Source organism: Fundulus heteroclitus, chromosome 3 (genome assembly GCF_011125445.2).
Source record: "Fundulus heteroclitus isolate FHET01 chromosome 3, MU-UCD_Fhet_4.1, whole genome shotgun sequence".
Taxonomy (NCBI): Eukaryota; Metazoa; Chordata; class Actinopteri; order Cyprinodontiformes; family Fundulidae; genus Fundulus; species Fundulus heteroclitus.
In genome coordinates, this window is record NC_046363.1 from 9,890,992 (window position 1) to 9,905,843 (window position 14,852).

At 39.1% G+C, this 14,852-nt stretch overlaps 1 protein-coding gene across 2 annotated transcripts; it reads left to right on the plus strand.

Moving 5' to 3' along the window:
• Positions 1-2,287: 2,287 nt before the first annotated feature.
• zgc:91890 (solute carrier family 52, riboflavin transporter, member 3-B) lies at positions 2,288-14,169 on the plus strand. Of its 2 annotated transcripts, none has more exons than XM_012872966.3 (4): positions 2,288-2,409; positions 11,469-12,546; positions 12,668-12,791; positions 13,441-14,169. In XM_012872966.3, exons 2-4 carry the CDS (start codon positions 11,516-11,518, stop codon positions 13,651-13,653), a joined length of 1,368 nt encoding a protein of 455 aa, XP_012728420.2. In that variant the 5' UTR covers positions 2,288-2,409; positions 11,469-11,515; the 3' UTR covers positions 13,654-14,169. The 2 variants fall into 2 exon arrangements, with proteins under 2 accessions (XP_012728420.2, XP_012728419.2); XM_012872965.3 differs by lacking the exon at positions 2,288-2,409 and adding an exon at positions 3,793-3,987.
• The last annotated feature ends 683 nt before the right edge of the window (positions 14,170-14,852 follow it).

Below are 14,852 nucleotides of genomic sequence, written 5' to 3' on the forward strand. Positions count from 1 at the left end.
TTTAAGTACAGAAGGAGTCGGAATGTCAGGTGGATTATGTTTCTCAGTGTTGAAATCCCAATGGGACAAATTTTATCTGTGGATTCCCAGCTGAAGCTGCCCTCCTGTTGTTGCGTATCAAGTTAACCTTACAGATGTACCCATACAGAACAAGCAGTGCTTAAAAACACACACATACTTGTTTAAACAGTGTGACGAAATAGAGTATTGTAATTCTACATAAATATTCACTTTGACTTTGGTTCACAGCGTAGCCCCATGCAGGTGCTGAGCTGCTAGCTTGCCCCCAAAAAGCACTGAGTTTATGATGTTGGGACAGAAGCTGGGGTAGTTTTAACTAAACTCTGGATCCTACATTGTGATCCAGTTTGTTGAGTGAGGCAACAGACTGAAAAGAACCTCATCATTCTTCGTAGGGCGGTATTTTTTTAACAACAACAAAAAACACCTGAAGTTACTGAACATTTTATACAAAATGAAGTTTAAAAAAATGAGACGGTAAAAAGACACTGTATGGGTTAATGACAGTGGTGTGTGTTAATGATTTTAGTTCAAATAAGAGAACAAGTTATTCACTTAAGACATTAGCCTTGCACCTGCTAAGTAGTCGGTGCAAGCTAGTGCTAGCAATGAGTAACATTCAGATTTTGATGAAAGATTTGGTAAGTCAGTATAGATAAGCATGTTTTACCCAGAGGTAGGTAGTAATGTGTTACATTTACTCAGTTACAATTACTTGAATAACTTTTTGAACAAAATGTACTTCTGGAAGTAGTTTTACAGCACCATACTTCTTACTTTAACTTGAGTAAATATTATAAAGTATCACTATTCTTACTTGAGTAAGATGTCTGGCTGCTTTATCCACTGTGAGTAACTTTACTGAATAAAGAACAAACTCATTTCAACCAAAAATGCACCAGAGAGACACGTCTAGTTTATATTAAAGTGAGACTTCTTGTTTGTACACAAGCTTTGCTGCGTTAATGGTATTTTGTATCTGCTGAGCTCATCGAGCCATTTACAGGTCAAGTAACCTCAGTAAACAGTAGATATTGTTATTTGAAGTACTTTGCACTGTCCTAACTTATTGTATTTAAGTTTTATGTTGAAAAACATTTTTTAGAAAAGTGTTTCTTCTCCCTGAATTTGTTACTTTATAATTGTTGTCTGTAAATGTTTTATGTTAGTCATAAAAATACCAGAATCTGTTCATCATTTAATATTTTTGCCTGATCAATTACATAATTTTTTAATATTAAATAAGTCGTAAATATTTACTCAGTCTTCTTACCAAATACCTTTTTGCTCATACTTGAGTAGTTTCTTGGTTGTGTACTTTTTACTTTGACGAGTAAAAATAAGTGCTGCTACTCTTAATTAACATTTCTGGCTACTCTACCCACCTCTGGTTTTAACGTTCATTTCTTTGTTTTACTGTTACTTGGTCAAGCTGGGATAGTCTAGCAATTTAAGTAAATTTGGAGTTTAAAAGAAAAACAGAGGAGCACAAACTTCTGATTTATTTAGTACATCCATTGAGTATGAATTTTAAACCTAAATTGACAATCCTGAAATTTAAGGATATTAAAACCTATTACCTGTTTTGTAGTACAAATCGTTGATAGCCTTAATATTTGACTTTAGCAATATTTTTAGGTATCCTGGGCCAAACCCAACCTCCTGTTTTTTTTTTGGGCGGGGGGTGACAAATCAAACCAGTGCTGAATTAGTCGATATTTGTTCATGGTCTGAATTCATAACATTACTGAAATTAAGTTGGTTTTGAACCCATTTTTTAAAAGTATAATATTTTTTTTCCCCTAGCATCAAAAGTAATTTGCTTCAGCATTCATAAGTCAACAAAGGATTCAATGATTTTCCACCAGAATGGGGACATGGAATCCCAGTCAGGACAGAAGTGGGTGTAAGGGCATCGATCAAATGCCATCCAGTGAAATAAGGACCCCACAGGGGTCATTCATTTGAAGAGGAATGTGTGCTGAACAAATGCCAGAGCGACCCCGACTGTACACCCACTCAGAGAGCACGGTTGACTTCTTCTTGGCTGCCCACTCACACAATCCAACGCTGAAGACCAAGTTCATGCTAGAATCTAACAGACCTTTATTTTTGCTGTTGCTCATTCTGCTTATAAATCAGTGTTTTTTTCCTCCTTCCGCCCCACCTAAACCTCCACACTGCAGACAGACTTTGTGAACCCCTAGCTCAGCCTTCTGTGGTCACATGACAAAGATTTAGACTAGTGCAGTTCGACACCTACAACTCTGTGTGTATGCTGCAGACAGCAACATCACAAGGACACAGCCCTGTTACACATCTGATCTCAGCAGTGCTGCTCTTGTGTAACCTCTCTCCGAGTGACTTTTCCTACATTCCCACGGCCAGGTATGTGGTGTCTCTTAATTTCGAATGACAAAATTATTTAATTTCTTTAACTAATAGTAGTGTAATTCATCAATGGTGAGATCAGGTTTAATGGAAAATGTTAGGTGAGATTTTGCAGCCTCTGTTGAATTTTAGAACCGCAACGAATGTCAAGTTAAAATCATGCAATTAACCGAAATGAAGTAGGCCGACAATAAAAGGAAACTAAGGCAAATGAAGCAAGCCAGTAAAAATGCACTGCTAAAATAATAAAACAAGACAATAAAATTATAGAATGCTAAATCAAAACAATGTGAAAAAATAAACTTCCAATAATCTTAAACTCCTTTTGCAAAGAGTGGATTGATGCATTCGGGTTGCATTGTGCTGTCAAAGGGATTGCCGATTAAGAAGGAGTTTCCTCGTTTCCGTTGAAAATACACAAGTTCACAGGTGTCTTTATATGCAGTGGTGTTGGGAAATTTCAACAACACCACACAAAATACTTACAAGATGTTTTTCATACTTCCTTGAGCATGAAACTTTGAGTTAAAATTCATCTCCAATAAGCAATTGTTTATTTTTGAAATTGTTTCATAAACTTGACAATGTGCACAACTTTGTGTGCCCCCACATCCTTCGAACAGATATGAGTCTCATACGGGAGGCTGAACAACCTTGAAGTTACGGTTTTCACAGCTTGGGTGAACTGGTAAAGGAACAATCAGCTTGATTTTCTAAGCATATTATAATGCATAGATTTTCAGTACTTTTCTGCAGTGTTTTAAGTCTAAAAGCTTCAAGCCCTGTAAGATATTATTGCCTTTGGCTTCATTATTCTAAGGAAAATGGGAGACACCACTTATTTTTACCTTGGAAGAAAGAAGGGTGGGTGAGATGGGGGCGGAGGGCAGATTCTTAGGAAGATTTCTGTTTAAGGTGAATTTCATAGGAAATCTAAACTGGATTTCTGAGTTTGTGCCGACAAAAGTGTACTTGATTGACTGGTCCTCTCAGTTGAGTAACTCTATTAACTCTAACCGTTATTGTGAAACTCAGTTGCAAATAAAAAGCTGGTATGGTTCAAAGGAAGAGATGACACTGAGAGCCCACATAAAATAAAATAAAAATGGGCCAACAAGGACTAGATGTTTAAAGGTTTTCTTCTCTGCTTCAGTCAGGAGCCTGTGTTTTTAAAGGAGGGCAGGCCACAGGGCTTAGATTCTGGTTGGGGGATGGAATAGTAATGCTGCAAGGGCTTCCCGCGTCATTGCCCTTCCTCCTATTACAGAGCTCCATGAAACACACAGAGCACATGGTTGCCTGCTTTTGAAACCGCCCTCTAGCAGACATGACGCAAGTGTCATGGTGCTACGGCACATGCGCAGTATCTTCTCCCCGGCACACAAGTGCAGAGGAGACACGGAAGCTGAGCGTAAGCTTTTCTGTGAGTTGTGGGGTTGTGGAGAAGAGCGGGAGGGGGGGGGATCGCACACATGCTGGTAACAAATGTAACAGAAATAACAGTGATCCCAGTGGAGTGAAGGTTTTTAGGAGGACAGAGGTCAAAGAGGAGCTGCTACCCAGATTCTGAACAAGGTAAGGGAATGGGTTCTGCTTCCTATCAACATTTACCTTATGGGAAAAAGACCTGAAGGTTATTGGATTATTGGGTCATTGCAGTAACGAAAACAAGACGTCTCGTAATCCAACAGATGTCCAAGAGGATGGAAATGTGTGAAGACATCAAGTTTAGATGAAAGATTTCAATCAAAAGATCCAGGAAGTCAGAGCCGGCAAACAATCACCTTACAATCATTGTGTAATATCATCACCATGACTAGTTTTAGCTTTCTGAGTTTAGTACTTTTTTTCCTTAAACATCTTTTTTTATTTCCAATGCATAAATGGGGTAAACATATTGTGGTTATATATTGCTTTTAAAAGCCACTGAGCTTTTATTTTCATTCATTTGATATTTGTTTTTGAAAGATTGGCTGTTTTGGTTCTTATCCTTTACATAGAATAGTCACATAGCCGTATTAACAGTCATTGCCCTTTATTGTGTCTGCTTGTGTCCCAGCACTTGGTGTTTTTTTTATGGGAGCACTATGTCAGTGTGTGAAAGGTCAGCCATCCATAGTTAGAACACACATGCTATAGGGATGGAAGCAGGGGTAGAGCTCAATTATACACTCATTCTCAAAAGCGTAACATACGATTACATTTGAACGAGGGGAAGGGAACTGGGTTCACATATCAGGCTAAAAAGTCAAATTGTTTTTACATATACTGTACCATGCTGACTTTTTTTAAACAGTGAATTGTATAAATGTATAGGAAACTGTACCATAAGGTGATGGCATTTGACCAAGTAGTTTGACATTTGTTGTAATGCCTTTAAAGGGGACATATTGTGCAAATGTATTTATCCCATAAACACATTTTGTTGCATACTTGGACTCCCCAGGAGTCAGAAGAGTTAAATTTTCTTTGTCCAGGAGCTAGGTATTTGGGTAATGGACTCATGGCTTACTGATTTTGCTAATCTGCCATTCTTATTTTTTTTGCCCTGATTTTGTAATCCAAGCTCAAAGATTACAAGTGTATAAGGGAAAATGTTCGGTTGTAGGGTATATTAACCCTCACAATTCTTTACACATCCTCCAGCATACAACACAAATGGCCGAACGTGGTGGAGTGGAACACTCCGCGGACCTGGAAGGGGGCGAGGTCTGAAGTCCCTCCTTTGCATTTAAAGGGACAGCATCATAAATGAGTTGCTCAAATAGTCACCTCAGAGAAGGGGTAAAAGGGGGGCCTTAGAAATACAAGAAGTAGGAATTCAGACCAAAGCATTGCAATTCCACTTTATATAGGTCATAAGTGAATAATTTCGATTTGAAAAGGAGGGTATTAAAAATCATGATATGTCCCCTTTAAAGAAGATAGCTACAAGTTGAACTCCCCCCGGCCAGTAGGTGGTGCACTCGTGCCTGCTAGCTACTATTCGCAGGTGGTTGCCAGGTCCATTTACGTGTCCAGGTTAGCATAAGCAAACATTTAACTTAGAAAAGTGACAACCTCGGCCTTGCTTCCTTGCCCTAAAAGCTTGTGTAATGTTCACCCTCATTTTGCTTATTTTTTTGGTGCGATTGAGTCTGAGAAATGTAAGTCAGAAAAGAAGCCATTTCTCAGCGTTATCACAGAGCTACTACAATCTGGCAAAGCCTGAGATGCATCTCATGTAACTTTGACCTACTATTCCATATAGTGCAGAATCCTTTCATGTCGATGTTGACATCGTAACTAGAAGTAAATATTTATACATTTTGGACCTGTCAAAATTTATAAAACAATTACTTATATTCTGTATATTTGTTTTTTCTGTACAATTAATAATTTTATTCTGCACCACTCTAGACGTTCTGTGGATGTATTATTTTTGAAAAATGTATTTTTTTTTTTCATAGAAAGGTTGTAGCTATAACCTTTAACGCAGTAGAGCTTGTTTCAGCACATCTCTTTTGAAAACGAAAACGACCTTTGCATTTTTATTTAGAAAGGAAATTTTGATAATTTTTTGGCTGCACCTGGCAGAAAATCCAATCCACCACGGGCAGTTATGCCTGTCCACCTTTTCCCATACTTTTTCCTTCCGCTCAACTTTTGAGTATTGTTCTTGATCATTCACAGCACAGCCAGCTTCTTTAGCAATGTCCATTTGTCTTTCATCTTTCTTATTGAGTGTGTCAATGCCTGTGGGACAACTGTCCAGACAGTAGTCTTCCTCATGATAATTTTAGCAAAGATATGTTTTATATATTTTTGGTCTTTCCTTTAGCTTTTGTAAAAAAAAAAAAAAAATACATTTCTAAAATAAGGGCTTGAAATATATCACTTGTTCCTTAATAATTCGGTAAAATATATAATGTTCACTTTCAATTTAATAACTGGAATAAATGTAGATTTTAATGATATTGTGGGTGAAACAGAATACATGTAACCTATTTCTGTAAGCTCTTTTTAAAAGAAAGATGGCTTAGTCAATATTTCTTTTTAGCAAACAGACTATTTTGACCCTAATTAACACACCAAAATAATTATTTAATTTTATTATTTAAAAAATATTTTAACTTAAACATTCACTAGTCCAGTATTGTCTGTAAGGTGTCTGTGGAGGAGGTTATTGAGAGGATTTTTTTTTTCTTTTAAACGGCCTTCATCCACAACGCTGTCTTTATTTTCTGTTAATTTTTCTTTAAAAAGTTACAAACACAGTGCAAACGTGCTGTGTCATTAACAGTCATACTCACACGATCGCTTTGGGAAAAAAGAACGATGGGTTGAGCTTTTTCAGTTTTCTAACATGGAATCAAAGCCAAGGAGCTCAGATCTCTGAATTAACAAAGATAATGGGCGAATGGACTCTGGATAGGAGCCATAGGACGAACAAACCTCCTTTTCGACGCCATATCCTGATGCATGTATTTGTGTTTGCAGCATTTTAAGACTGGTAAGGTTGAATCAAAGCTTGTTGTGCTGTTTTACACGGTGCTGCTAGCAGGCTGCTTACGCTAACCAGCTGAGGGCAGCAAACAAAGTAAAAGTATATTATACCCTTTGTGAAAATTCCTTGATCCATAAATAAATTAAACTACAAGCCCCTAAGTATTAGCAACATAAAAACTTAGAATGTATGCCAGTCTTAAAACAAATTTGAAAAAAACTTGTCTGGCAGATACCAGAATGGAGAAGGAGCACTGTGAGGTGACAGTTTGTTGTTTACATACCTCTGAAATGACAAGTTTTCTCTTTAAGACGAAAAATTTAGAGATGGTGGACCCACCCAAAGTTGCTTTGTCCATGAGCCCTTAAGCTCTCCTTTTTATCTTGACATAGTAATAACTAGGGCACCTTTACATTTTCAAGGAATTCATGTTTTTTATTTTTTCTACTCACCCAAGTTCCATTGCCAGCATCGGAAAACTTCCGCAGGCATAACTTCCATAATATCAACGTACCTTTCCCATTAACATCACTTTTGGCCCTCTAACTTCTGCCTCTCTCTGTTATTGGGCTGCAAACAAATAAAAAAAATACATAAATGTAGACAAAGTATAAAGCAAATAGTAAACAGTAGGATTGTGCAGATCGGTTTGTGTTTTGCTTATAGTATTGCTTATTATCTATAGATTTGGTCCTTGTCATTAGTCAGTTTCTACTCATTATGATTTAAGTAGTTTATTCATGTTTCTGTTGGACCCCTATTTTCCAGCATGCCTGTCCTCAGTTCAATTAACAAGTTAATTTCATCTTTATCTGTTCATTCCCATGGTTTCATGTTACGTTTAGCTCTCCTCCTGTCCCTGTCAGATCATCACTCTCTCTCCCTCAACCTAATTACCATCAGACTTTGCAACTGTGCTAACTGCTCCACCTGCCTTTCCTCTCTGTCTCCTCCTCTATTTAGTCAGCCAGTTCCTTCACAATCATAGGCTACGTTTAGATGCACAAAATTTCATAATTGCATTGAAATATATTTGGATTAAAAATCAAAAAATATTCAGATTATACCATTTATATGGGCACACAATCAATTGATCATAATGTGCGTGTATATACACCTGGCTTTATTTAGAATAGAATCATTTTGACATGTGCAGTTATCAAATTTCAGTTATCACAAATATGACCAAAAAAAAAAAAAAACAGAGAAGAAGAACTTCTGTCTTTGCTGAACAAAATAAGTAAATAAATGATAAATAGATCAATATTATACTGATATATTATAGGTTTTTTTTGTCTACCGAGTGCCCAGGCTGGCTTTGCACAAGGTTTTAATTATGGTTGAAATGTTACTGAATAAATAACAACCTTGAGCTCTTTTAAAAATAGAAAGATGTATCGGGATCCCTGACAGTTTTACTTCCCGACGTATTTCCACCACTCAACAGTGCGGAAATATGTCACATTTATGTCGGGTGCACATGTGCAATCGGGTCAGTTTGCCACGTTGGGATTAACTTGATCTTATCAAGCGTTTACATAACCTGACCCTAGCCAGACTGATATCGCTCCGCCTAGCTTCACTCACATCCATCTGGGACATCTTCCATAGAGAGTGATTTCTCCAACCAATTTTATTGTCCAGCCAATCAGGACGCAGGGCTGGAGTTTCATAGATGTGACGTAGTGGAGAAGCGACCGTGAAAAAAAAAAAACAATGGCGGCTCGTTGAGGAAGCAAGCGTTAACATTGATGCTGCTATTTCTTCCGTGTTGTCCAATCTACCTAATATTGTTTCATTAAAAGAACATCAGAGAACGCCTCTGAAGGCTTTTGTTGGTGGAAACAATGTTTTCGCCCTTCTCCCGACCGGATTTGGCAAGTTTTGTTTTCCGGGACGCGTCCGGAGCAGTTAGCGGTTAGCGCGAACCATGTCAGGAGGCCTTTAGTCCTCGACGCGGTTGGCCCGGGATCGACTCCGACCCGCGGCACTTTGCCGCCTGTCTTCCACCCTCTTCCTGTCAGCTGACTGTCGTGTGCCACTAGAGCCGCAAACACATTTAAAAAAAATAAATAAAAAAGTTTTGTTTTTTCCTGCATCGCTCTCACAGCGTCACGGGTTAGCTTCGGTGTGAGTGGTTGAAATAGCACGTCGATAAAGATGACAGACAAGTGGCTTATCCAATCATATGCAAGGATTTTTGATAAGGCCCAGCCTTCAATAAAGGCAATTCCTATGGAGAGGTCCCACATGTATGTGAGTGGAGCTAGGCAGAGTGAAATCCATATGGCTAGGGTCAGGTTAGCGTTTACATGCATGCTGATTGAATTATCAATAAACCACCCCTCTCATTCGGAATACAATTTCATTCAGATTGAGATTAATCCAATAACAATATTTCGATTGGCTTGTTTACATTACGCATTTTTATTCTGATTGGCCCTTTATTAGGATTACTTTTGTCCATATAAACATAGCTATTGTCAGGTCCTCTGTTATGCTTCCCATGTTTTCTGGTTCTTGTCTACGCCAGCCTGCCTGTAAGTTTTGTTGATCTATTCAATAAATCATCTTATTTACTTGCCTGTGCTTTGGTCTATCAACTAAACCAACAAAAATGACAGAAGCAAGCTTGCATGTATGCTTTACAATTCAAGTGAGAGAATCAAAATTCATCTTAAAGTGGAATTAAATCAAATTAGCTTGTCTAATTTACAAAAAAAACATTTGATATGATCAACTCATTCACAAAGCAAATCTGAGTTACATAAAACATTATTAGAAGAAATAACATCTTAAAGAATGATTTGCTCAGTAAAAACCAATAACCTTCAGGAAACTTGATTTTTATTAATGTAATTATTTCTCCAGGAAATAATTCATACTCAAATTAATAACTTAGGAGGCTAGCAGGCGCTGTAGACGAATTGGAACTAACTATAAAATATAACTATAAAAACCCCCTCAAAAAAATATCAGCAAAGTTTAGTTTCAAGAATGCTAGCATGTGAGCTCGGTCTAGCTCAGTTGCACCTTAAAACACAGTGAAAACACAATTAAGTAAACCGTTTTAAGTTTTTTCCATGCTTAATCTCTGCCAAAACGTCTGCCTTTGTCTGGTTCTGGCGACAGGGCCATCCGGTTGCATTGAATTACCGTAGGGTGAAACTGGTTCTTCGGCGCTTGCACTCAGAGAAGGATGCAAGTACCTGGTTTGATCCCCAGTCACGGCACTCTGGGTCCCTGAGCAAGACCCTTAACCCCTGATTGCTCCCCAGGCGCAGAACAGTGGCAGCCCACCGCTCCCCAAGGGTGATGGGTTAAGATGCAGAAGTGAATTTCTCCATTGTGAGATCAATAAAGTTCAATTATTATTATTGCCATTTTTGGAACAAAAATGACTAATAAGGTCTAAGGAACTGTTTACACAATGTTATTCAGTGAAAATTGAAAAGTTCTGTTGCGTTTGTCTGTTCGTGTAAACCACAACAGCACGCATTTCTCTGAAATCCCACAATTTGAAAATGGGCTCCAGAGTAAGGCTGGACGATAATTCAATAACAATATATATCGATCGAAAGATGTATATCGACGATAGAAAAATGGGTCAATAAAAAGTTCAATAGAACTTCCCTCCTTTTGCATTCTAGCCATGTAGGCTAATATTAAATACTCCCAACCAATCACAAACGCAGACCCAAGAACGCTCTGTCACCAAGCTCCGCCCCCATTCAAAGAGTTCAGAGAGCAAGCGTTAATTTTTTTAAAACTAAGATTTTTTTAACCTTGTGTACTTTGTGTCCTCTCAAACTAAATATGTATAAGTTCCTTTGTGAGCAAATGTCAGGTTATACTTTATCATAGACACATTCAACTCAAAGAAGTTAATCTACTCATCAATTTGTTTCTGATGTGGAATAAATCTCAGAAAATGCACAAAGCCATGTTTTCATACAGTTTTCTTTTTTAAGTGGCATCGATTTTTGTTATGCATTATCCTGTTCCATGTTCTTTTTAGATCTTAGCTCATGAGAAAATGGATTCTTGGTGTTAGAAAATCAGCTCAGGAGTGGCTCTCATTTAGGAATGGACGGTATACAATATAATCAGTTAAATAGAAATCATATTGATCAATATTGCTAATTCTAGACTTCTGTAATTTTTGACATCGTATTTTTCCTTCAAATAGATGTGGAATGACAGAGGCTTCTCGATGCCCACAGTCTGTACAGACTGCAGGCAGTGTGTCAGGTGGCCTGGCAACGATAATCCCTTTGTTTACCTGACTAACTAGTTGTCCGGGTACATGCCATACAAAGTAGCTTGGCTTCCTCACACAATAATCATGATAATAATAATGAAAAGGATAATAATTGGGGTAGTGGTGGCCTGGTGGTTAGAGCACTGCACTTATGTCCTGGAGGTTCTGGGTTCAACTCCCACAGACTGTAGATCAAGACACTGCGGTGTTTAAAATATAGACTTTAGAAATTTAAAAAGTCCTATTTTTAAACTGAATTCCTTCAACCATTTTTTAACAGATTGCTCCGCTGCTTTCGTTTTCTTTCAGATTGTGCTCATCTTTATTTCCAGCTGAACCTCATTCCTGCCTTCGTCATGTCGCTTCTGACTCACGTGCTGGCGTGCCTTTTCGGCATGGGCTCCTGGGTGGCCATCAACGGGATGTGGGTGGAACTTCCCCTGGTGGTCCCTGAGATCCCAGAGGGCTGGTTCCTTCCCTCCTATCTTACAGTCCTGATCCAAATGGCCAACATAGGTCCTCTCTTCATCACCCTGATGCACCGCTTCCGCCCAGGCGCGCTGGACGAGCGGCCCGTCATCTACTGCATCGTGGGGCTGGGTATTGTCGCCACATTCCTGCTGGCTTTCTTCTGGAGGCAAACAGTGGCGATAGCTAGCTCTCAGCACAGCGTGCCCCTGCTGGTTTTAAGCTTCCTGCTGTCTGTGGTGGACTGCACCTCATCGGTCACCTTTCTGCCATTCATGATGCGTCTGCGGCCACAGTACCTCACTACATACTTTGCAGGCGAAGGCCTCAGCGGCCTGGTGCCCGCCGTCGTGGCTTTGATTCAGGGCGTGGGTGTGGTCCACTGTGAAAACGCCACTTCGGCTGTAAACCTAACAGCTCCCAACTCCAGTGCGGCGAGCAGCGGGGAGCTGCAAGCCGTCTACCAGCCGGCTAAGTTTTCTGTCCAGGTTTTCTTCGTTTTCCTCAGTGCCATGATGGTCGTGTGCCTGGTGGCCTTCGTCCTGCTCAACCTGCATCCAGCCGTGGCTCGCGAGAGAAAGAGTGACCGATACTTCAGTCCCGATATGGAAAGCGAGAAGAAGGAGCAAGGTTTCTCGCTGCATGCCCAAACGCCAGAGCAGAAGCCAATGATCAGCCCTCGAGAGGTTGCCGGGAAGGAACCAAGGAGCTCATTTGGAAAGGGGACATATAGCAGCCTGGAGGTGGTGTTCATCTTTGTTGTGCTCGCGTGGGTCAATGCTCTGACCAATGCGGTGCTGCCCTCTGTGCAGTCCTACTCCTGTCTGCCTTATGGGAACAAAGCCTACCATCTGGCTGCCACCATGGCCGCTGTTGCTAACCCAGTAGCCTGCTTCATTGCCATGTTTATACCAGTAAGGTGAGAAAAAGACATTTGTTAAAAAAATATCTAATGACCACAACATATTTTCTGTATTTTTACTGTATATCCACTATTATTATTATTATTTTGATAATTTTTTTTATTGATCTTTTTCCAGGTCCCTTATCTTTATGGGGGGTTTGACCCTTTTTGGTACTGGTTTTGGGGCCTACATCATGGCCATGGCAGCTCTGAGCCCCTGCCCTCTCCTGGTCCACTCCACCTCTGGAACCGCAGTCATTGTAAGAGCCCTGTTTATAAGTCCGCCATGTTTTGTCTGTTAACGCGCTTCATGCCTTACAGATCAATTCAAGTCTATCAGCTTTCAGATCCAGTTCCTTGCAAAAGTTTGCTTGGACCTTGAAAGTTTTCACAGATTACCATATTTGTTTGATTTTGACCATTTCTAAACAAGCAAATACACGTTGAAAAAGGTGTGATTTCAGGTATTACTAAATACTTTATGTTGACTGGAGTTATGGAACTTGTTTTATCCTGGTCTGTGGATCATAAAGTGAAACATCTGTCAGCTAAATTATGCAAAACACTGTAAAGATCATGCCAATAGTAACTCAAGCATCAATGTTAGATCTTAGATTCTAATAAATCTGGTGATTTGGTTCATTTACTTTACAGTCACAGATAAATTGTGTAATACAGTCATTTTTAAAAGTAAAACTAAAAGAGAAAGAGATGTAAATATCAGGAGCATTATATAAGAAGCTGACATTCTCGCTTCCCCATTTAGAAACAAGGAAATGATGAGTACTTGAAAAATCAATTCATGTGACTGAGAGTTAGTGATATTAAACCAGGACCATTTGTGCTCTCGCTTAATTCTGCATCACAGATGTAATTCAAGCCTTCTTATTGACTTCCTCTCTGCTGCAGGTGCTGGCCTGGATCCTGTTTGTCCTCTCCCTCTCTTACGTGAAGGTCATCATCGGGGTCATTCTGAGGGACGAGGGACACAGTGCCCTCGTGTGGTGTGGTGCTGTAGTGCAGCTGGGCTCCATGCTTGGTGCCGTGTCCATGTTTCCGCTGGTCAGCGTCTACGGACTTTTCAGGTCGGGCGATGCCTGCAACACTAAGTGTCCGTTGTAGATGATAAACATGTTTGCCTTAAACACTGTTGTACGACCTTTTGGGTAGATTGCACTTATTTTATTAGCACTGAGCTCAATTCACTCATGAGTTTTACCTATTCCAACAAGCTGAGAGGTTGCAGGTGACCTTTCAAACTTATCGTTTTGTTACAGTCGATTTATTTCTATTTATTGAAATATGGAGGGAGCATTACAAACTGCTCAGATTACACCTGCACGGTCAACGTCTCAGACAAAAGAAGACCAAATTTATTTTTAAACATGTTTGCAAATCTTTATCGATAGGGAGATCATTGTACTTGAATTTTTAGTGTGATGCATAAGGTTTTTGTTGTTGCTTCTGTAAGAAATTATGGAACATTTGGCTTTAAAACTGTGCCTTATTACTAGATGATGAAAGGTTCAAGCTTTCCATTTGGTGTAAAAAAAATACAAAGTTGTTTGACAAAACCTGTTTTATGTTACTGGGGTGAAGATGCTGTTTGTCTTTGAACAATAAAATCTGTTGAACTTCCTTTTTTTCTAGTCATTACACATCTCCTCTCATCTCTCTCAGCTTTTGCTAGCCAAAATTTTCTAAAGTTCATGGTAGTTTTTTATCTTGAGAGATCAAAACTCCCAGTTTGTTGCTCCTGTTATGAATCTGTATTCACATTTTCTTGCCATTTTCATATACAGTACAGCACTTTGCAAAAGCCTTAAAGAAATTACAACCACAAACCTCAACTTGTCTTGGAATTTTAAGTGGAAATTCATACAAACTAGGCAAGTGGTATTAATATTGTTTAGCAAAGGAAAGTCTGGAAAAATGTGGGTTGCATTCATATCTAGACTACTTTTTTAATTATGCTTTTTCTGTAATTGCAAATGCACGTCTTTTAGTCTTTTAGGGTATGCCCGTGTTTATTTTGCACATCTACAGAATGATTCTAATACATAAACCTTATTTTTCTTTTATCCCTGTGGCCTTGAATGAATGTTTAAAGGGGATAATCAATTCCTCAGCCATCAAATACATTTTGTTGTGTACTTGGGGTCTTTAGGAGTGCAACAATTTTTAATTTAGTCTGTCCCAGTGCTGCTTGGGTATCTTTATTTTCTGTTTGGGTTGTATTTTTCATGCCGTTCAGTTTTCTCTGCTCTCTATTACTTTTTTTAACAATCACGTCACCGTATTTGCTGCAGAGCAGCTAAACA

Excerpts from the sequence above, each read along its gene's own strand:
- zgc:91890 (XM_012872966.3), top strand. The coding sequence starts at position 11,516 with ATGTCGCTTCTGACTCACGTGCTGGCGTGCCTTTTCGGCATGGGCTCC. Across the intron at positions 12,547-12,667 it reads GCCATGTTTATACCAGTAAG|GTCCCTTATCTTTATGGGGG; the intron begins GTGAGAAAAAGA and ends ATCTTTTTCCAG. Across the intron at positions 12,792-13,440 it reads CCTCTGGAACCGCAGTCATT|GTGCTGGCCTGGATCCTGTT; the intron begins GTAAGAGCCCTG and ends TCTCTGCTGCAG.